This window comes from Sinohyriopsis cumingii, chromosome 6 (assembly GCF_028554795.1).
Source record: "Sinohyriopsis cumingii isolate HCF-2022 chromosome 6, ASM2855479v2, whole genome shotgun sequence".
In the NCBI taxonomy this organism is placed as follows: domain Eukaryota; kingdom Metazoa; phylum Mollusca; class Bivalvia; order Unionida; family Unionidae; genus Sinohyriopsis; species Sinohyriopsis cumingii.
The window spans coordinates 18,527,095-18,551,535 of NC_142966.1; the positions used below are offsets into that span (position 1 = coordinate 18,527,095).

The 24,441-nt window shown below is 36.7% G+C and overlaps 2 protein-coding genes across 2 annotated transcripts in view; one reads left to right on the forward strand and one right to left on the reverse strand.

The window, feature by feature from the left end:
• The window catches only part of LOC149796445 (uncharacterized), a 251,870-nt gene that overhangs the window by 100,931 nt on the left and 126,498 nt on the right, over positions 1-24,441 (forward strand). Inside the window, exon 11 of the mRNA XM_089960532.1 lies at positions 19,561-20,416. Coding sequence (XP_089816658.1) covers positions 19,561-20,416 — 856 coding nt within the window. The remainder of the gene's footprint in view (positions 1-19,560; positions 20,417-24,441) is intronic.
• LOC149796446 (guided entry of tail-anchored proteins factor 1-like) lies at positions 2,408-16,759 on the reverse strand. Its single transcript, XM_089961161.1, has 5 exons — positions 16,625-16,759; positions 14,129-14,294; positions 8,158-8,225; positions 6,373-6,487; positions 2,408-3,449 (listed from the first exon to the last, which is right to left on the reverse strand). The coding sequence occupies exons 1-5, from the start codon at positions 16,703-16,705 to the stop codon at positions 3,370-3,372; spliced, it is 510 nt and encodes a 169-aa protein (XP_089817287.1). The 5' UTR covers positions 16,706-16,759; the 3' UTR covers positions 2,408-3,369.

The following is a 24,441-nucleotide window of genomic DNA, read 5'->3' on the forward strand; positions in this document are numbered from 1 at the left end:
ATTATTAAAGAACTGCCTCAACTAGGTATGACATTTTCATTGAACAAAATTTCCTTGAATATTGTTAATTGCAATGTACTAAGAATGTTGTTTGTAAAGAAAATGTAACAAATTATATGACTTCTTATTAAATGTTGATAATTTCATAATGTTGATTAACATATCCAGATTCTATCACTTTTTATGATAAAACGAGCAATATATCAAAGTTTCAATTACCAATTTTGCTCGTGATTTTCCTCAACAAATAGGGAGCTATTTTTTTTGTTTAAAAAAATGGGATCCATGCCTGACCCTGCATTATAAGTGGGTTTGCAAGTTATCAGGGTGCAAGTTATCAAGGGAGTGGTAGTACGAATAAAATACTTGGTGTGAAATAAATTATGTACTTTTAGATATATTTAATGATCCTGACCTGCAAATTGACTGAGTTACAGATAGGATAAAATTCGTGATGCTGTGTGGAATGAAGTGAAAAAGACAAAGCCAAGGTGTTGAGAGGTGCATTTCTGATGTGAAATCATGGATGACATGTAACAAGCTGCAGATGAATGATGATAAAACTGAGGCCATTTCTGATCACAACACAAAGACTTTCTCATTCACATCCTTTGCCTCAAACAATAAATATCAGCAGCACCAACATTAAATTCACACAATCAGTACGAAACCTAGGTGTTACTCTGGACAGTACTCTCACATTGCACCAACATGTCATGAATATATGCAAGGCTGCATTTCTTGAGCTGAGACGCATCAGCTCAATTTGCAAATATCTATTAGTTGATGCCACTAAAACACTTGTGTGTTCATTAGTACTTTCAAGACTGGACTATTGTAACTCAATTCTGTCTGGTTCATCTCAGCATCTGCTCCAGAAACTTCTAAAAGTTCAAAACACAGCTGCTCGGATCATACTTAGAGTACTACGATCAGAGCACACCTCCCTGCTGCTCTGTACCCTATACTGGCTATCCATTCAATCCAGAATCAAACACAAAATTTGTTCTCTGTGCTACGTTTCACTGATGGACTCTAGTCCAACATATCTATCCGACCTCACCCATGTGTACACACCAGCAAGATACTTACGCTCCTCTTCCGACAATTGTATATTCATTATTCCCGCTATGAAAACAAAGTCATATGGACAGCTTTCTTCTGCATACCAGGGCCCAGCAATGTGGAATGAATTGCCCACTGAACTTAGACACAAAGACAGTGATCACATTCAAGAGGGCTCTCAAATCTCACTTATTTCGACTGCAAGAACAAACTCAAGACCTAATAATGTTTCGTACCTAAAATATTCTCAGCATGTTTTTTTAATGTTTTATAATTTCATTGTGTTTGTTTTTGCAATCATATCATTATATGCTTTTTATCTTATAGGTGTTGTCTAATGTTGTAAAGCGCTTAGAGCTTCTAAAGATTAGGTGCTATACAGAGTCCTCATTATTATTATTATCTGGCCTCATCTTATACTCAGCACTGGATATGGATGAAGGATGAATAATTTACAGAATTTGCAAATTTGACTTGTACTGTGCATCGAATTATAGGCCAACAAGTATGGTGCTGGCAAAAATCCAAACATGGGAAATTGTTAAGCACTACTTTTATGCCCATGTTTCAGACATCAATCTGCTGACAGTTGCCATAACCTATTGCCTATCTGAAAGTTCCAGTTTTTCCATTCCCAAACATAGGGTTTTATATGACAGTCTACACACTGCATCTGATGATCTATGGAAATGAATGACTTGCAAATCAATAACTTGATTAATTTTTTTCAAGTCAACTCTTTGATATGCATAACATCACTCATATAGTCTCTGTTCAACATTTTGTCCCCTATATCACTGTCATCTCCTATTCCACTTCAAGTCTGGATGTCATCAACAACAAAGATATGCGCAAACACTGTCTAAAAAGACTACATGACAGTGGTCTAACATGAAAACTACCAGAAACAATGAAGCTAACAACATCTTCAAGTCATATATTTCCATAGATCCTTGGTTATGAAATACAGACTAGCAAAGCCAACCCATGAGTCTGTGGCAAAATATGAACTTTTCAATAGGTGATTGGCTTTGACACCCCATTATACTGAAATCTCATGTCACTGGCAATGTGACATTAGGGGCTGGCTGATGTGTATGATGTTAGTTTAGAATGTCCACAAGTCCAAATCTTAAACTATTCAAACCAGGTGGCTGCACCTGTACAAGTAGAAGGCTAGACGTGTCTAACAAACAATAAGGCACATAATTAATCTACCAGATCTGTTTGCTACAGTCAGAAAAAAATGACACTGCTGAGTTAATTCTTTTATAGTCCAGAACAAATTTAACAGCTTCATCGAGACAGTAGCATTCACATCATAAAAGAAAACAACAGAGAATTTTAGCATCAGCATGAAAAATTTTATTTAAAAAAAACAACAAAAAAACAAATTACACACCTTTAGAGCAAATTTCATTGAATAAATATACAATAAGAAAGTACTGATAAATTTAAAACCCTAAAAGCATAAAATTTGAGAAAATGCGATCCAGATAAATAATGGATTACATAACCAGCTTCGTAATTTGAACTTTCGGATGCTGACATAATTTTAAGTTAAACTCTATTTTCATACTTTTTATATTATGGTCTCCTCTTCTGATTTAAAACTGCATCAACTCAGTATTATCAAAAATATCAAGACTGAAATTGTGTCAAAACATTTAGGTATGACAGTAGACGGAAAATGCAAATACACAAACAAGATTTTATTATCATGCAAAAATACTATCGACATCAGGTCAACACAGTCTAGCTTTAACTCTGAACTGCACACACTGCTGTAACTCATAAAGCGGACTGATGATGGCTATGTATTTTCCCCTATTTCCAATGATACGTGTTTTAAGGAAAACATTTCACAGGTCTCTTGAGATCTGCTATTATTAGGTTGTATTGTGTCCATTCAGGGTTTCCATTTATTACTGTGAGAGGTAGACAAACAAAAGCTCTGGTCATCATGAGTAAAAGAAAAGTGAATAAAAATGAGAACTCAATAAATAAATGTATATTACAGTAAATTTTCACAAATTGTAAACAAAGGGATTCGTAGCTAACAACCGATTAACAGTAACAGAAAAGCAATAGTATAAAATCTTAGATGAATAAATGCTGTAGATACATGAATAAATATATTTAAGTTTATGAAATGTACTCTGTGGCTATAGACACTGCTCAGTGACTCTGCAGGCAAAAACCACGCATCAACCGTCTTTAAACTTATGACTCAAAAACACTTGTTCATCTATGGCTTTTTCACACTAGTCATGTTTTTGGTTACATGGCCTGTCATGTGACTCTTCATGTGACTTGGAGGAAGTTTTTCATCCTGTAGACGACTGAGCTGCAAACTATAATCCAACATGTCACACCCACACCTCCTGAAAATAGATATATGGAATTCATATTTCTTTGTAATTTTCTACCATTAAACAAGGAGGCTACAAAATTCATCCAACAAACCATTTTCATATCTACCTTTTAACATCATGAAAAACTTGATGACCAATTTATTTTAATGTAAGAAAACTTAACAGTCATTTATTTCCAGTGGTGAAAACACAATGAGAAGGGTGTTAATGTTTGAGAAAACACAAAAAGAAGACTTGTCATTTTGACTTACCAGTGACTACAATTTCCATATCTTTCTACAAAATCCTCTCTATAAAATGTCAGATTATCACAGCCATACTTTTCATTTAACTAAATTTGGGAGATGTTGGGATAATCATATCTTAAACTTGTATAAAAGCACAGTTGTGTTGTTGCCACTGTAGAACTAAATCTGAGTATCCAATACAGGTTGGAAATCTGTTTCAACAGACTTTATCCACAATTCTGAGTCACAATGTTTAACCTAAGTAATTAACTTTTTTTTATTGTTTTTAAAAAAAAGCAAATCTTAGAAAATCTTGGATGGAATGTTGTCAAGCTATCATACAAAACATTTTTATCCCAAAACTAAGCTACCAGCTATTCAAAGATGAAATTATTAATGATACTGATGTATTTGTCAAAATAAAGTAGTGGAATGAATTTGTTAAAGTAAATTATGTTTCTCTGCAAATACTAATATCCAATCACATTAATATTAGGAAATTTTGTATTTCGGAACAAATCACAATATGTAACATGCTATACTGCAATTAAATTATGGAACTACAATTTAATGTTCTAGAGTGGAGGCCAGACACCTTTTTATTTAATACTGCACACCTCTAAAAAGTTGTCTCTGCCAAATCTGAATCCCTCCCTCCCTCCCTGCAAAATGAAACAAATGTCTTTCTATCAAACATACAGATGAAAGGAAGCAACTGTTGAAAAATCAAATCCTATTTTCCAGCTTGGTGGCCACCCATATCTCAGCTGTTTAATCATTTAAGCTTCTGTGAAACCCATAGCAGGATGCTAGCATATGTAGGAAAGGGTGAGAGAGACTGAATAATGTGATCAGGTAAGTACTTTTGAAAAAACATAATTTACTAAAATGATTTATTGTTTCCCTCAATTACACTACTCATTCACATTAGCATTAGAAGAATAGATAAAAGAAGGAAATGCCTGAGCATCCAACTTCTTCTAACTTGAAGGCAGCAAAACGAAGTGTGTGTGTGTGCATGTGCGTGCAAGGATGATCCCTGTGTGATCCTGCACATGTCATTGCCTTCCAGGTCAATAGAACCTACATAACTGGCACCATTTTAATTTAGGACAAACTATGTATCATAAGAAGTCTATTAGTGAAAACACATGCTGATATGGACATCCATTTGAAGAGGATTAGAAATAATGTTTTCATGATAAGGAGAAGTAACAATAATAATATTTTTTAAGACAGCTGCTGTGGTGGCCATATTGGATGTCAGATAACCATCTTGTTTCATTTAAGACCAACTGGACATCATAGGACTACTTCCGATGAAAACCCAGCATCAATATGACTATAGGTATGATAACAAGATTTTTAAGATGCCATGGTAGCCATATTGGACATCAGATCAGCACCATTTTTATTTAGGACCAGCTATACATTGTAAGAAGTCAGTTAGTGAAAACTCCATACTGATATGACCATCCATTTTGGAAGAGTAGCCATAACAAGATTTTCAAAATGTCTTGCCATAGCAGCCACAATTGGCATCAGATCAACATTTTTATTTAGGACCAACTAAACATCACAAGAAGTCTTTCAGTGAAAACCTCATGTTCATAATGATCATTCAATCAGGAGAAGTAGTGATGAGAAGATTTTCAAGATGGCTGGTGTGGTAGCCATTTTGGATGTCCAATTGGTATCACTTTCATAGTATGTCTTTCAAGTGAAAAACCCATTTTCATACAACTATCAAATCAGGTGAAGTAGTGATAAGAAGATGTTTAAGATAGCCAATGTGGCTGCTATAGAGGATGTCTGAGGAGCACCACTTTCATTTAGTACAAACTAGACCATCTGATGAATGTGTTAGTAACATTTCAAGGCAATCCTCCTATCAGTTCGGATGAAGCAGTGATAAAAACACTTGTGCTAATGGGTGGACAGAAAACAGCTAGATAAAAGACCATCATGTAAGCTCTTCTGGTTTATGACCAGCAGAGTAAAAATCTGAATTCTGAACTAAGCTGGTATCCTACAATCACAAATAAAGTTATATTGCAGAAGTCAGATTCAGAACAGGCAATGAAGATGAAAAATGCTGAAAATCAAACTCTGCTGAGATCTAAAATATAGCTTATGCCAAATTTAGTTAAAGTCCATGCTGTTCATCTGACTTGACTGTTGAACTATCAGTAAAGTTAGCAATTTTGCTGAGAATACAAGTTTTGTGATCTATTATGGTATATCTCAGGTCTGCACTATTCAAACTATCTTAGATTTAAAATATTTTGAAAAATAATTGGCAAGACATCATGGGGGCAAATTAACAGATTATAAACTGTGCATGGATCCAGTTTCCAACACTAAATTCAATAATCCTTCATAAAGTTATGTTACTAATACCCAGGCATTCAGGACAATAACACCTGTATATGAGAGAACAGGAAAATTTGATAAAAATCCAAGGATTTCTTGCAGAGAGAGAGAGAGAGAGAGAGAGAGAAGAGAATGAAAAATGTCCAATTTGTACCTGATATGACAATAATGATAAAAGTACGAATTACATTGCTCTTTACAAAATTTTAGTCTTGCCTTTTGTCATCCATTGGCAATTGTGGTTGTGGTGTCAACTCAATGTTTGTGCAAGACAATAGCTTTAAATAAGGAAAGACATCATGCTCCATGCAAACTTATCTATAGAAAACTACCTGGTACACCAGTGGGAAAAGCTACAAGCTTATTGATTGGGGTGAACCATTCCGGTGGCAACTGTAGTAACGGCTCATTTTTGTATGCCAGTGTTAGAGACACCATAATCAAACCCTGGAATGGAAAGCAATATATTATGCATATCACATATACAAAAAAACTGGAATATGCATTCTGCTCTAATTAACTCTGCATTCATAACTGTGAAGCAAAGAAAGCAAAATTTAAAGGAGAATTACAGTGGAAACAATATTGTCCCTAGCATGGTAAGAGTTCCTGAAATTGGTAGATCAAAGATTTTGACCAGCACAAACTCTGTGCAACCAGACATTGGTCATGAGTTCTCAAATACCATTACTTCAACTTGTCTTTGATTTGTTTATCCATTATTGTGCCAAATAAACACTTTAATGAAGTAAAACTCAAAGGTGGTTATGTCAAATTTGCTAATTGTGTCTTCGTCACATAATCAATCAAGATGTTGTCAACTAAGCCTAATTCAAAAGTGACTAGGTCTGGAATGCACATTAGAGTTATCACAAAGTTGTTTTGGTTCTTATGTTTTCCTATCTGTTTAAACTCTATAATCACAAAATACATGATAAACGAAAAGTGAAAGCTTATCTCCGAGACTTATCAAAAACCCAATAATTGAACAAATGCTCCAGGATCTGTACTACAGATGTTATATCAGTCCCTCACACATGGTTTGTGTCATAATAGATAAGCACATGATACCTTTAGAATAAAAGATGTGAAGCCCAGACTACAATTACAAAAACAAAAGATGCTGGCAACAACAACTATTATTAGCATCCTCCAAGACTCAACTGGGGACCTGATCAAATAAAACTTCGCCATCTGACTTTACCAGAAGTGAAAGTAAGTCATCTTGCTATCAATCAATAACTAATTTTTAAAAAAAAACAGTAGGGCAGAATAAAATCATGTTGTTAGGTGAAATTTACAAATAATTAGTTTGAGAGGAAACCATTTAAACATGGAAGGACAATACTTACACAAAAGCAGAAGCATATCCAGAATCAAAAATAACACATTTTCTAGCATGTTTAATGATTAGGATTTTCAATACTTTGTTTTTTGTATGAGTAATCAAAGACTGTCTCTGATGAAAAGCTGAATTGATACAGTAAGAGAGATTTCTTATAATTAATATATTAGTACAACTCATGACAAATTTTTCTACAAATGGATAAAAATAATAAAGTTAATTAACTTCTTTTTTTATAAAAGGTTTTAAGCTGAAATAGAATTCATCTTCTACCAAACAAATAATATTTTTCTGGCATAAGTCACAGTACCTATTATTTCTCTCAGTCCTACTATGCATACATGTCTCTACCTTCAGCTAAGCACCTTTATTTAGCAAGCAACTTTCTAACTAGATATGATAATCCACATGATGGACATTTTCCCACATCTAATTCAGTTTATGCATACTACAATATATACATTTATGTAGATTGTTAATATGAGTTTGCCAGTTTTGGAAAGCCGAGTCCTCAATTCTCTTTGAAAATAGTGAGAAAAATTGTGTTTTGTCTCAAACATCTTGATTTAGCCAGACCTATCCCAGCCCAGCTGACTGGGTTAGCTTCATCTAATCTTTTTAACATTAAATAACATTGGTGTATGTATCAAGTTGAAGGAATTGTTATGAAATTCAGCAAGGATTAAATACATTGAAAAAATTAGGTGAATTTCAAACCATAACTTTAAAGACCCAAAGAATTATTAAACTTCTGCCAAACAATGAAACTTACATGGAGTACATATATCCCTGTTTTAACCCCTACTGTCAGCATCATCATCTGTTTCGTTCTTGTGGAATCTGAGCAAAATGAGGAGTAAAAATGAAATCAGTACACATCTTACAAATATCAACAGATTTTAATGTATCCTCAAGTAGAAAGAATTAAATAGAACCTGACACATTATGTAATTGGCTTTGCCTGTATTATATAACACTGAACGACACTTGTGTTCACAACCTATGGAGCTAATATAACATTTCTGCACTGAGATACGTCATTTCAAAGATGCAAGAGCATCCAAAATAACCATATTGGATTCCAAGGGGCACAATGTTCATTCTAAAACAATATCATAAAAAGTCTTTGAGTACAAATTCCACGTCAATATGAACATCCATTTGGGAAGAGTTGCAATAACAAAAGTTTCAAGACTGCCAACATTGCGGTCATATTGGACATTAGATCATTAACATTTTTGTTTAGAACAAAACAGACATGAGAATTTTTGTGTGTGAGAAAGTCATGCTGATGAAACCATTCACTCAAGAAAAATAGCTGGAAGATTTTTCAAAATGCTCTGGATGCCAGATCTACATTACTTTCATTCAGCATCAATTAAAAATAACAATATTTCATTTAGTGCAAACCTTATGTTAATATGACTATCCATACAGGTGGAGCAGCAAAACAAGATTTTAAAGATGACCTCTATAAAGGCCTTTCTGAACGTCAAATTTGATCCATTTTCATTTAAGACTAATTAGATATCATTAGATCACGTTCATTGAAAATCTCACATTGATATGATCGTAACAAGATTTTCAAGATGTCCACAATAGTGGTCGTCCTGAGTGTCCAAGAGGCACCATTTAATTTAGGATCAATAAAATATTTGAATGAATGCGTGCATTAAGTTTCAGAGCAATCCTCCGGGCAGTTTAGGTGCAGCAATATTAAACATGTGCAAATGGACACTTGACGACAGATGTAAGGAAACTGTAAAATCACTCATAGTCTATAACCAGTAGAGTTAAAATTTATCAACATAAATGATCCTTAAATGCTGAATGTTCTTTGGCAACTAGAATTATTTGTGATTCGTACACTACAGAGGTCCCCCAGCTATTACAATTTACTTGGCAGAGCCTTCAAAAGAGGATCTAGTATTGGGAAATAAAGTTAAGAAAATGGATATTACATTCAGAGGTTATATGTGCATTAATGATGATCTGAAATGATGGAAATTAAGGTCATCCTGGGTATTATCAATGTAAAACTGCATGCCAAAGTTGGTTCAAAGCAGGTGAATACTGAATATATGTCTTTTATAGAAGAAACTTCACAAGGAGAAGACAGAATGGTTGGTGAGACCAGGTTATGGCTATATAAAGGTGCCTGTTAGGGCAGGTTTGACTGTAACACTAAGCTTTATGTTCTTGTAATACATTTTATAAATCAGACTGTACAAGTACAACATTAAAACAATGATGCTTTCCAATGTATAGCTGCTCATTTGGGGTGAAAAAATCATATGACTAAATTCTATCTGCATCTGAGGCCAATGTTAAGAACAGGATTCATCTTTAATTACGAGCTCACATTTTATAACATTAAGCTCATGTTGCATTTAACGAAATTAAAATATAATTATTAATTTGTAAATCAGAGTAATGTCAAGTCATTTTTCTCAGATATCTCTTCTTGTACATAAAACACTTACATACACTGATTAGTGACTAAATGATGTCATGCATTGTTCAGCAAAGTTTTAGCAATTTTAAAGTACCAAAATTACAAAACAAGCAAAAACTTACATGATATATGAAATTCATCTGAAATCCAATGATGTGAAAAACAAGCAGATGTTCAAAAAAAAGAACTAATCCAAATAGAATATTCACTGTTCACTTGGTATATTATGTCTTCCTGGCTTCCATATCTGCTAAATTACTGATCAGTTTTGGTAAGTCATTAATATGAAAAGTAAAATAAAGTCAAGCATCAAACATAATCTTCATTTTACACTGTTGGCTTTGCTATAATAATAAATACCATAACAAAACATTGTACAACTGCCATAGGGTCAAAACATTCAAATGGGAATTATACAGTTCCATGCCTCACTAGGACAGAGATCCCTCTTTCAAGGGCAAAAAGGAATCTCTAATACATATTAAAGACATTTTTAAAAGACTGGAGAAAGAAAAGGTAAATAAATCCAAAATTTGTCTTGTTAACTATGAAGCCAACTATGCTTTACTACTTAACATACAGCAAAACTGGGGATATAAAGTTTGCCTGCAAAATGCAAACCCATCCAGCCCAACAACACAAATGGTTAAGTTCCAAAGTTAGTGATTACAGTAGTCCTCCTCTTGAACGGACCCCCTGACCAGCGGCCACCCGCTCCTTACGGCCAGAATCCGTTGGCACCGACGAGTTTGTGTTCAAAAGTACCTCTCTCGAAAGGCCACCCAGCTAACGCGACCAGCATATTAGTGCAAAATCATAAAATTTACCCCTCACAAGCGGCCGCATTTTATTTGAATATGTATCCAGAACCAGTATTGTATTCATAACGTATGTTAAGTAATCCGATTTCTGTTTCCCGATGTCAGGTTTTCGTTACTGAAAGAAGTGTTGAGTAAAGTACATTTACCACTAAGGTTAATATTATATCATTTACGCCTCACGAGAAGCCAAATTTATTCCATAAAAACCGAGAAAGACTCAAATTTTAATCCATACAAAAGGGTACGTACATGTAATCCAATTAGCCTTACTGCTGTGTTATCATAAGATGTCCGATTTAATCACTCTGATAATTGTTAAGAATACAATTATCGAACAGTAGTAACAGCTGAGAAGTGGCAGTATCGATGTACAATACCCAAGTCAGCAGGAAAATGGTTTAATAGCCTTTATGACTTCCCTTAGTAAGATGTTGAGCTTGTTCACTTTGGTAATCAGTGGCTATTACTACTGACAATAATTGTCAAAAGTACGAATCCTAGCGGCCGCGAGGTCAAGTCTGCATGATGTTAATAGTACATATCGAAGCCGTTTTGGCTTCTCTCACCTAGTTTCAAGAAATGTAAAAAAACAATAGGGTACCAGACTGCGACTAACGAATCACGTGACAAGATCACTTCCTTTAAAAACACATGGCAATTTGTTTAGATGCATACAAAATTGTTTTATCAGTATTGTAGTTGGCAACATGAATAAATTACTGCAAAAAGATCAACATGTCATCGAGGAAAATAAAAATTCTCAGTTTAGAGAAGAACGTGAAAGTAATTCAACTGATGGGGGCTGTCGTCAAGGATCCTTGCAGAAAACTATCGGGAAGACTCAGATAAACAATATCGTGAAAGATAATGAAACAATTCTGCAGAAGTGGAAAGGTGAAATGGACGGAGAAAGGAAGATTGTTTGAGCCAGGAGACGTTTGTATCCTGATTTGAAAGACAAGAAAAAGCAAAAAATTTGTCAGTTGAGCTGGGATATGACGACTTTACCGCAAGTAACGGATGGTTGCACAGATTTCAAGTGCGACACAATATCAAGTGTTCTGTCATTAGCGGCGAATCAGCTGATGTTAATAATGAAGTTGTCGAAGATTGGAACAAAAGACTAAACGATATATGCAGGGGATATGACAGCAAGGATATTTTTAATGTGATGAGACTGGTTTGTTTTTTAGACTGTTACCAACAAAGTGACGTGATGTGAACTGTAACATAATTATAAAGACATTTTAAAACTGTATCAGTGGTTATTCATAGCATTCTTTTGCAAATGATGACAAAGTTTGTTTTACATTTATTTCACATTATGCATGTGATTTTTTAATTAAAATATTAAATATTTAAAATTAAATGTACTTGTGACTTTTTTCATATGTATTTACTATTCGCATTTGTCATCCCCCTCTAGAAAGGCCACCCGCATTATAAGGCCACTTCCCTGCTGCATTAGGGGTGGCCTTATAAGAGGGGGACTACTGTAGTTAGCTACCTGAAAGTTATGATGTAGCGATGTTAGCAGAACAGTGTCAAATGTACATACACATGTAAATTAACAAAACTGATGTCTGTATTTTAAGGAAACAAAAGAACAATTATCATGCCACATCTGTATACTGACTTGAAAACTTGTATGAAAGACTAAGGTAAATATATATATATATATATATATATATATATATATATATATATATATATATATATATATATGCCACTTTTACCTTTTACCATAGGTGGCTCTTGTAGACAAGTTTGACTAATATAAGTAAAACCTGTCTACAACAGCCACTCATAGGAAAAGGCTAAGTGGCCTTTGTAGTCATGTGACCTCTGAAGGCAGGTACAGCTCTCCAGCTTGGCTCTAGACAAATTTATTGACTATGAAACAAATAATATTATCATTATTTTTATTTTACATGTATTATTATCAGCAGTAGGAGTATGTTAACAAGATACATGTATTTTGTTTAGCTATTTAGCAACAATCAAAGACAGTTGGCTTTTATGATAGACCTTTGATGATTAGGGAATAAAAAGAAGCTTCCTGCAGCTATTGATTCACATAATGTACCTTGCCATACCATATACCATGCCTTGTTCATCAAACTTAAGAAGTTTAATCTGCATACTTGGAGCAGTCACTGCTAATGTGCTTCAGTGAGTGACCATGGAAGGAATGGTAAAACCACTGCTTTGTTAACACATGTCCACCAACTACAGAAGAGAGGGTGAAACCATTGCATGGTTAAGAAACACAGGGCAGTTGTCCATGGAAAACAGGTGACCGCTGATTACATGACATTCATAAGAGAAATTTGCTGGCAGGGATGAGTATAACCATCGTGACTAGGTGACGTTGAACTCAGGTGACCATTAGCACGTTTAACTGCATTTGATAAATCTAGAAGGCTTTTTTTTCACGATGTTTTCCATCAATTATGATCAAATTCTGCTTAGTGGTGTTTGAGAAGTCATATAAAAGTTTTTATGCTTTTAGCAATGACTGTCACATTTGACAGTGGATAGGTATTATTATGACTGTCATATTTGACAGTGGATAGGTATTATTATGACTATTTGACAGTGGATAGGTATTATTTGGACAAATCAAAAAGGACATTATGCATTCCATAACATCTGGTCCAATATCTGTTATGTGGCTTATGAACTCATTGGTTTTCATTTTTATAGAAACATCAGCCATATTTAATGGAAGATTGGCATTGTTTTGTAAATCAGTTTACAAGAAGAATCTGTATAACGGTTACTTAAAATTAACAATGTCCATAACTGATTAAAGATTAGCCTCATTTGTGCAAACTTGAAAGGCCTCCTTTTCTTCCAAATCTGGCTGAAAATGGTCCAAAGATTTTTATTTTAAAAGTTGAAAATACCAAAGAGACAGGTGACAAACACATGATGGATGCATGGTTGACTTAAGGCCAGGTGAGTGATAAAACTTTTGGTACAAAACTTTCATACAGTCTCAACATAGTGACAAAAATAACTCTGTAATTCAAGAAAAATTGTGATATCATGGTCTCACTAATGCAAGTGAGATAATGTTTTTGTTGTTGTTGTTGTTGTAGGGTTTAACACCATTTTTCAGCACATGATAGGCTATACATGGCGGCCAGTATTAATGGTGGAGGAAGAACCAGGTAAAACCCCGGAAAGAACAACCGACCCACGAGAAGCTACTGGCAAGTTTTCACACATACCCGCATTGGCTGAATCCGAGACTCGAACCCACGCAGACAGAGGTGAGATGGCAGTGATCCGTAACGGAGAGCACTTTAGACCACTCGGGACCCCAATAACGTTTTTGTAGTATAAATGTAAAGTTTGTTGCATGAATGGAAATTGTGTAGTATAAATTAAACTATTTTCAAGTATATGTGGAAATTTTGCAGCATAAATGGGAATTTTGAGGTATTAATTATCATTTATACCAAATTTTTTAATTGCATCAGTAAAACTGTTAATTTTTCTTTGAAGTTTCATGTATCGAGCAAATTCATCAGTTATGCTGATGGACCCCTGCTCCATCTTGAGATCTCGCAGCTGTGACCGCAGATTCAATTCTTCATCTGTGATGCTGAAGAAAAGGTTTCCAATCTGAAATTGAAATCAAAAGTAGTATATAGATGCTCTGTAGGCCTTAATTTGTAAGTTGTACTGAAAATACATTATGAACATACATGCAACTTTTAGAAAATGACTTATTCCAAATTTTCCATGTCCATATATACAAGCATTTTTCAATAAGACCAGGAACCCAGCCTAATCAATTTGTCAACATGAGTACTATAATTGGTATGCTATCTGCCCATCATTTGATAAATAGTATTATCATATTTCTTTTATTTAAAACACTCAGGTACTAATATTCATCTTTCACTCTTGATGACCTTGACTATTGATCTCAAAATCAATATGGGTCTTAACTGTTACAATTATGCATACCATCCACAAGATCCATTCATTGTTTGTGACATACGACTTTAGTTATTTTATAGAAGCCATTTTCCTTCTTGGAGTCCCTTTGACCCTGAATTAAGACCTTACAGTCCCAAAATTAATAGGCAACTTTCTTGTCTCAGATGCAAGACAGGCAAGTGGTATAGAACTTTAATTTTGTAAGGATTGATTTTTTAAAAATTTTTCAGGCCATGACCTTTCACTTTTTGACTCCAAATGAATATGCATCAGCCTTGTCTCAAATGCAAGCCAAATACAAAGTTTTGTCAAAATGAGTGATAAAGAACTCTAGATACTGTGCAGTCACTGTATCTTGACCTATGACCATTTGACCTGAAAATCAGTAGTTGTCTTTCTTATCTCAAATGCATGCAGTTTATATTTGGTCAAGGTATCTGGTATACAAATTAAGTTTTTATGTGGAAATAACTTTTTTCCTGCCTGCAAATTTTAGATTCTTATTCAAAATTCATTGTATCATTGTAACTGGCTAATGAAGTTTTAATACCATGGTTTTTGAATGATATGAAACAGCCTAATATACATGATGAGACATAATGCTTTGGTGCTGATGCAAGATGACAAAAAGTACATGTAATCTCGACAAAATAATATAGCAGTATATACATATGAGGACACTTACTAACACACCATAATTCTGAGATAGTGGTTGTGCACCTGACTGTGAGACAGATGAACTAGGTTTGATTCTGACCCATGACAGTTAAACTTTGTTTCCCATCCTCATACATCTAGGAGCTGAAAAGACTCATTGGCAGGTGGCCCAATTCACACTGGGTTTCAACCATTTTTAAAGGTGAATATGGGTCACATTCAAGGACATGTGTCAATGTAAATGGGGAGGTCTATAGTAGTCTAGTTATATGAAACCATTTACTAACCAGTCTAGCTGGTTTCACACCATTTTGTCATTAGTGATATGTGCAGCGGATAGTGACACCTACAAAATAATCTTGAGTCCTGGCTACAACAGTCTCCTATCATTATAAGGGCATGCATATAACCCCAAATACACCATTCACTTCCAGCGTTGTCAAATTGCATAAGTTTTCACAGTAAGAGAAAGGAATATTTTCACATTTGAAAGGTTAGAATCCTTTAAATTATTCACAGGTAAATATAATTATTACAGGCATTTATTTTACGAGATTGAAGTTGGGGTTCAATTCTGAATGGATCTGATCTATCTGTAAATATCCACATAAAATGACCTATGCACTATCACATCTCTTGCCGATACACGGATACATTTGATTCTTATGTTAATAATCAAATAAAGGAACAGTATAGTTTACAACACATGTACTATGAAGATGATTTTCTCTTGCTCTTGGAGTGATTCTGCTCATGTATCAGAAATTCAATCCACAATCAAAACCTAATGTTCTTTTCTGACAGGGATGAATCCTAAGAATAGGGATTTAATATTATGTCTCGAAAGAAGAGGAGTTATACTTACCGTCCGCATACAATAGTCAGTCGAAATAAAGTTAATAATTTTAGTAGCGAGCGGCCAGATAAACCGCCCGATCAACAAAGATGATACTCCAGCAAAAATTGTGCCTCTGACAGTTGTTCTCTACCACCGGTAATTTCAGAAAATAAAAAAAAAAACGGATAACAACATGTTGTTGGTTTACTACACCATATGTTATTTCTGTTCATTGAGAAATTCGTCTGCCCGACAATATGAAATTGGTAATATTTGGTTGACTACATATAGTCTTGACTGAGAATCTGGTCTCTTAATATACGAGTACTATTACTGCCTTAGAGGGAATAACAGTAAACCATACTGTATATTAAAATGCCATGTATACACGATGCAGACAACTGTAACGTAGGTGGAGTTTCCAATCCCTGTACTACAGGTTGTAGTGTACGCTACTGTACTGCTTGAGCAATTTTCACAATCTGATAAACAAACAGCACATAAACAAACATACACTTTTTGCCAACGCTGATGCCTGCCCAGGGAGGTATGAAAATATGATAACTAAGAAAAGAATTAATATCATAAGAAACATCTTTCTGTCATCCAAACTAACAAATTTATACGAAAACTATGGAGGTGTGCCAAATGATGGATTAAATAATCAATGGCATGATACCGTTATTGATGCGGAATCCATCGTTTGTGTTCTGACCATTAAGTCAGACCTTGATTTCAACATTGAAACTTGAACTGCGAAGATCTTCAAGTGAATAATCTAGCCATTTAATTGTGATACTAAGTCGCAAATTGCAAGCGGATGGAGGTGTTTTGGTTCAGAAATAATTCAGATTTAAAACCTAGATTTTCAAAATAAAATTTGAATTTCGTATTCTACAATGTAAAATTAATATTTGTTTTCAAAACCTTATCGATGGGATGCATTCGTTTCATTAACGAATATGGCTTCCATTCACATCAAAAACTTGACAGCTTACTACTTAAAACAAGTTTTAAAGAAATATCTGTCATAATAATGATATATTTATAGATGTATAAATTTTTCATTGAAAGGGAAACGAGGCTTGCCGAGTTTCCATTTAGTTAAAAATTTATACAACGAGTGGTATATCATTGATACAGCGTACATACTACACGTATATTTTATTTATATCACATATAAATACACATATTTGCACTTTGAATGAAGTTACGATATGTTCCGGGCAGCTGTGTATTGACCGAGTGAATGAACTCCTCACATCCCTCCGATTGTGTCCGCTACTAAATGTAGTTCTACGATTTTTCTTGGCGTTCACATTCACATATGCAAATATATAGGTTGGTTGTTTTCTTTTTGAGTTTCTATTTTTATTCAGATGTATTCAATCAATATAAGACACACTCATGATTTAAACATGAAATATGGTTTTTGTGAAGAAAGTAGTGCACTACAAACACGGTTAGCCTCTTGTACACTGAACATGAACTGTCAGGCATTCACGTACTGGAATACGGAAATTAGCGTGGAATAGAAATTAAGCGACATGACAAACCAACAAGAGGTATTTAAAATATTTTAATATATTGACAGTTCATCTAAGTGATTATTCTGATTTAATTAACATTTCTAAAGATTAGAAAATTCTCTCTCTCTCTCTCTCTCTCGCCCCCATCCCTTTGGACGGTTTGATTAAACTTTACCATCATTCATAGGTCCAGAGACATCGTCGTATGACATAAGCGAAAATCCCCAACGCTCGTATTTTCATGAATTTTCGCCCGTATCTAGCTACGATAATCCAGAGGGGGGGGGGGACGGGGGACAATTTGGACATTTTTATATTTGATAAGTAATAATCGAGTTCTAGAACAAATATAATAGGTTTATTCAAGAAACAAAGACAACAAAGCATTAAATACGTTACAGTATGTATGCCTCGTAACAGACAAATTTAACATATAGGCATAGTGTCGAGTAACGATTGCAACTATGTACAGTATCATTGATATTATGAACATTGTATATAGATCCCAATGAAAGCGTAAATATACCGTTACGACGAACCAGATTACTGTAGGTTACTTGGTACAAGTTCAGTTTAAATGTTTTTGTCCGGCGCCATATGTTTTTCTCTCTCACTCCAGACTTCGTTTTTCCCTTACGCACGAGAGGAGAAAGGGGAATGGAAAAAAGAAAGGATTCCGATGAAATTGTGTACCATTTTAATTTCATTTAGAAAACAGGCACTATTAATACTTTTTATCGTTATTTTCATGTCTTTTATTACTAGTGAATGAGTAGAAATTCATCATTGATCTAAAGGCCTGCAGTTGAAAGAATGTTGCATATATCCCAAAAGTCGGTATATACTTGCGACGACTCCGACTTATTTTAATTGATTTTGGAAGCACAGCCTTTCTAAAAACACAATCTACAGACAAATTTGTATTCACCTATAAATCTCATAAGCGGTTATATGTTTTTCACGTAAAAAAAGTACTACGTTCAATAGTTTTCACATAACATTAGTTTCAGTGCAACGTGTTAAATATTTGTTTAAAATCATGATTAAACTGAGCATTAAACGAAATTCCTGGACAAGGTAATATTCTCTACTACTATGACGCTTGTTTTCTTTTACTTTCAAATCTGATGTCAATATAAAAACGTCAGCTTTTGTTAACTCGTAATTTAGATTATGCCGAAAGCTTGTGTACCAGTTCGTGCATTAAACGAGTCATATGTTCAGAAATGTTCATTTCATATATGACTTGTTTAGTTTCTTTCCACGTATAATTAGATCTCTCTCTCTCATGTTTTCATATTATATATATAACTTCGCCAAGGACGGTCCCAAGCCCGGCTGAAAAAGGAGGAGGGTTGGGCGTGGGGCTAGCAACCCCACCCCGTTAAAACAACTCTTGCTACGGAAACGACAACAAGGGAACAAACGACAACCGGCGCTGGGAGCGAAGCAGACCAGGCAACTGGCTCTATGACGGATGGAGAACAAAACCGCAAGGAAGTCCCCATCCCGATAGCGGAACTTCTGACGCCAAAAGCATGGATCAGAGTTGGATGCTGGAACGTGCGAACGCTCAACCAGACTGGAAAACTGGCACAAGCAGTGAGAGAGTTGAATCACTACAACTTGACCCTCATGGGTGTAACAGAAGCACGATCGACTGGTGCCGGCAAGCAGAAGTTGAACTCCGGAGAAGGCATCATCTGGTCCGGAAGGAAGGACAATGACCACCGGGAGGGGGTCGCCATCATTATCAGCAAGAACAAGACCAATACCGTTTTACAGTGGAAGCCAGTGAACGAGCGCCTGCTGTACGTCAGGATGAACTCCAAGTACGCCAAGCTGTCTGTTGTTGTGGCCTATGCACCAATAGACGACGCGGAAGAAGAGGATAAAGACACCTTCTACGACGCTCTTCAAGCCGTTTTAGAGGACGTCCTCGACATGACGTGCTGTTGGTACCTGGCGACTTCAACGCTAGGGTCGGCTGCGGCAATAAAGATAGAGAGAGGACCATGGGGAGCCATGGAGTAGGTGTGATGACCGACAACGGGGAAAGACTGGTCAACTTTTATGAAGAGAATGACTTGGTCATAGGACGGACCCTGTTCGAGCACAAGGACATCCACAAGCTCACATGGACGTCACCAGACGGCAGAACTCAGAACCAGATCGACCACATCATCATCAACGGCCGATGGAAACACTCCCTGCAGGACGTGCGAGTGATGCGGCACGCTGACATCGGCAGCGACCATAGTCTTCTGGTGGCCAAGGTGACTTTGAAGCTTAGGAAAGTTAGGATAGGGGTCTTCAGGAATAGGCGCTTCGATGTGGCCAAGCTGAAAGATCCAAAAGTGAAGGAAGAGTTTAGGCTGGCCCTAAGGAATAGGTTTAGTGTTCTAGAAGATGAGACAGCGCTGACCATAGACAATTTCAACAGAGTAATGAAGGAAGCAAAAGAAGTAGTTTTAGGTTATAGGAATAGTAAGAAGACAGAGTGGATATCAGGAGAGACGTGGACTCGCATAGACGAGAAAAGACAGATTAAGAAGAGACTTTTGGACTCCAAGTCACCAAGACTGAAAGAGAGAATTTCGAAGGAGTATAGAAGAAAAGATAAGGAGGTGAAGAAATCAGCAAGGAGAGACAGAAGAGATTACACAGAGAGATTGGCAAAGGAGGCGGAGGCAGCAGCAGAGCAGAAAGACATGAAGACGGTGTACCAGAACACCAAGAAGCTGAAGGGCGACTACGATCAGCACCACGACCATCCAGTGAGAGATGAAGATGGAACTCATGTCACAGTGGAGGAGGAGAAGCTGAAGAGGTGGAAGCAACACTTCGAGTCCATACTGAATCGCCCAGACCCACCAATACTCGCTGACATTCCTGAAGCAGAGGAGGACCTTGACATCAACTGCGACGACATCACTGTTGAGGAGGTCAAGCAGGCCATCCACAAGCTGAAGAATGGGAAGGCACCTGGCGATGATGGAGTATGTCCCGAGATGCTGAAGGCAGAAGACACAAAGACACCGCAGTTTCTTTGCCAGAGTCTCTAAAAGATCTGGGATAGTGAAGAAGCACCGAATGACTGGAAAACAGGAATCATCGTCAAACTTCCCAAGAAAGGAGATCTGGGGAACTGCAACAACTGGCGAGGAATCACCTTACTATCCATCTCCAGTAAGATTTTCAGTCACATCATTCTTCAACGCATCACAACATCTGTGGACGGCATCCTACGCCAGGAACAGGCAGGCTTTAGGAAGGGCAAACCCTGCATCGACCACATCTTCGCTCTGAGACAGATCCTTGAGCAGTCCCATGAGTGGAATGGATCCCTTTATGTGGTCTTTGTGGACGTTGAGAAGGCCTTCGATAGCCTGCACAGAGCTTCTCTGTGGAAGATCCTACGACACTACGGCATCCCCCAGAAACTTGTCAACGTCATCAGGTCCCGGTATGAGAACTTTGAGTACAGAGTCATCCACAACAACCTACTCACTGAACCATTCAAGGTGGAAACCGGAGTGAAGCAAGGATGCATTCTCTCGCCGATCCTCTTCTCACTGGCCATTGACTGGATCATGCACCGCACCATAGAGGGCAGGAGGCAAGGAATGCAGTGGACGCTGACTTCAATGCTGGATGACCTGGATTATGCCGATGACATCGGGTTGCTGGCAAGCAGACACCAAGATATCCAACAGAAGACACAACAGTTGGTACAGACAGCAAGCACCATAGGTCTTCGAGTCAACATAGGGAAGACACAAGTCTTGAGGAAGAACACTAGAGTGGGCGACCCAATCACCATCAACGACCATCCTCTGCAAGAAGTAGACGAATTCACATACCTGGGCAGCAAGGTCGCCACGGATGGAGATTGCACAAGGGAAGTCACCACAAGAATCAGCAACGCCAACCAGGCCATCGCAATGCTGAAGCTCATGTGGAGGACAACAAACCTTAGCGCCCACACGAAGATCCGTATCTTCAAGAGCAACGTGCTGAGCGTCCTATTGTACGGGCCAGAGTGTTGGAAGACCACTGCTAACATAGAACGCAAGCTCGAAGTCTTCCAGACCAAGTGCCTGCGACAGATCATGAGGATCTTCTGGCCAAACATGATCTAGAACGAGGAACTCCGAAACAGAGCGGGCGCAAGCACCATCGCTGAGACCATTGCAACTCGTCGATGGAGATGGCTCGGCCACGTCTGCAGAATGCCCTCTGACTCACTACCAAGGGTGGCACTGAGATGGACTCCACAAGGGAAAAGGAACCGTGGCAGACCCAAAGAGATCTGGCGCCGAACCGTGGACCGAGAACTCAAGACCAGAGGCCTCACCCTGCAGACCGCCCCCATAACATCAGCCGACAGACCAAAATGGTGCTCCTTTGCTGTCGCCTCAAGCACCAGAGGGCGCAGGGAGGATTTTTATATATATATATATATATATATATATATATATATATATATATATATATATATATATATATATATATATATATATATATATATATATATATATATATATATATATATATTCCGTATTGTACACTATTTTATTCTCGTTGGTTTGAAACACTTTGGTATCGTGCAGTTTTCGTTTCTATTACCGTTACCGTTTTATTACTTGATGGGGATGCTTTTTCTCACTTTTTCTATCTGTGATCGTGATGAACTCCAATTCGTATGCCGCGCAGATTTAAATCCATTACTCTATTGTCACGTTGCCTGGCCACGATTACGTAAGTCAAGAACAAAGGAATTGGTTAGACGCCATGTGTGTATGTTAGACCCCACGGCTATTGTGGTCCTGTTCGGAATTGTTACGAGAACCCAGCTTGTTGAGTGTCAAAAATCATACGTGGACGTTGAAAGCTTTGTTCAAAAAATAAGGATCCTTATTGGCGTCATAAATCTCACCACGTTGACAGACGGCCGGAGTATTGTATTTAAAACAAGGTAGAATCGATACCCAATCGGAACTGAGATAGGATGTGGTCACCATTTCAACCCGAATTTAACTGAGTACGGTAGACTAGCAACACCCAGTCATTGTGAAACATCGCGCTGAGAAGTTGTAGAAATAACTCCGGGAAACAACTCGTGAATTGGCGGGAAAACTTAGGAAATTCTAAGGAAAGACAAAGCTTCGTAAAGGTCAGTGAGTTATTTGCTCGATTGTTGCAGATTATTACCGCATTGGAATTGTAATTATGTGCAGTATGTATACTTCATTACTAGAATCGTTAGTACGTAGAATTACCTTTGTAGTGTTTAATTTACATGCGTATTTGAGAAATGAGCTATGATGATGTAAAGAATTATGTAGATTGCTAGCTTGTAGTTAGAATTAACATTGTAATTCGCTATTTGGTTAATTCGTTGTAAATTCATGTGATATTCTAGATTTTGCAACTGTTGAATTGAATTGTAACTTTGGAAAATGGTTGTAGTGTGTAAAATTCGTTAATATGGATATTTGAATATTTGTGTACGCTTGTGGGAGTGTAAAGTACAGAGATGTGTCTGATTACTGTGCTGTTGTTTAGTATACTGAGATTAAGAATATATATACGGATTTGACGCAATTATTGATGCCTGTATGATTAAGTAGTGATACCGTGCTTTTATTACGACGTTGTTTACCATACAAGAGCGTATGGGTATTTCGATGTGCACGAATGAGTGACCGAAAAATGTAATAGCCTTTATCTGATGATTGATTGTTGGTTTAGTGTGAGACGAGATGGCTAAGGAAATATGCTAACGTCCTTGCGTTTTCACAGGAAGCTTTTAGGGGACAGACTTCTGGTGTGGTTAGTCACGAGTCTGTAGGAGAGAGACGGAATAGAGACTAGTGGAAAAGTCGATTGTGAATCGAAGGATAGTCGGAGAGCACAGTCAAGGAGGAGGAGGAAAAGGAGTCGAGGAGGAGAAATTGGAGAAGAGCAGTCAAGGAGAAGGAGTTAGGAGGAACGTCGGAAGGAGAGAAGGAATTGGCGAGATAAGAGAGATACAGATGAGTTGAAAACAAGGACAGGCGGAAAAGCGACCTCACACTACAAATCGCAGGATGCAATAGGCTGTCACTTGGTCGAGAGGGAGAAGAGTGATTGGGAAATTATCATTTGAATATTGAATAGTATTAAATTGTTATTCTTTTGAATTTTCTCTTTGTGTTCTCAATAATTTAACTGTCGGTATTGCTGTCTAGGGGTTCGGAGCTTTACCTGTCTTTATCACTAATTTCGCTTCCTACAACATCGAGCCTGGGTGGGACTTCCATAGTAATTTAAATAATATATTGGGAGCACCCCACCCCAACCCTACCAAAACACCACATATATAATGCACTTCTTTCTATGTTTATCACATTCTAGAAACACAATATCTTTTTAAAAACAAAAAGGTTTCATACTCTTTAATACTTACACCGATTTCTTGTGCTTAGTCTTTCATTTTACATAATGTCATAATGTTTTATCTGGTTTCTCAAATATTACAAGATATACTTTATGCTTTCAATTTCATCAGTACATTCCTTTTGCTTCCTTTTCATTAAAATCATATCTCCACCGTCCTACTTACAGCAGTCGCTTAGGGGTCTTGGTTTGGTGACCATTTAATTAGCCAATAGAAATGCTGCTTTTAAATTTTTTTTAAAGTGGTTCAGATCGTTAGGCAAACATTGATGCTTTTCAGCCATACTTTCAGTCTCCTCAACTCAAAGGTATAATACTTCATCTGATTGACTGATAAAATTGGCGATTATGGCAGGTCACC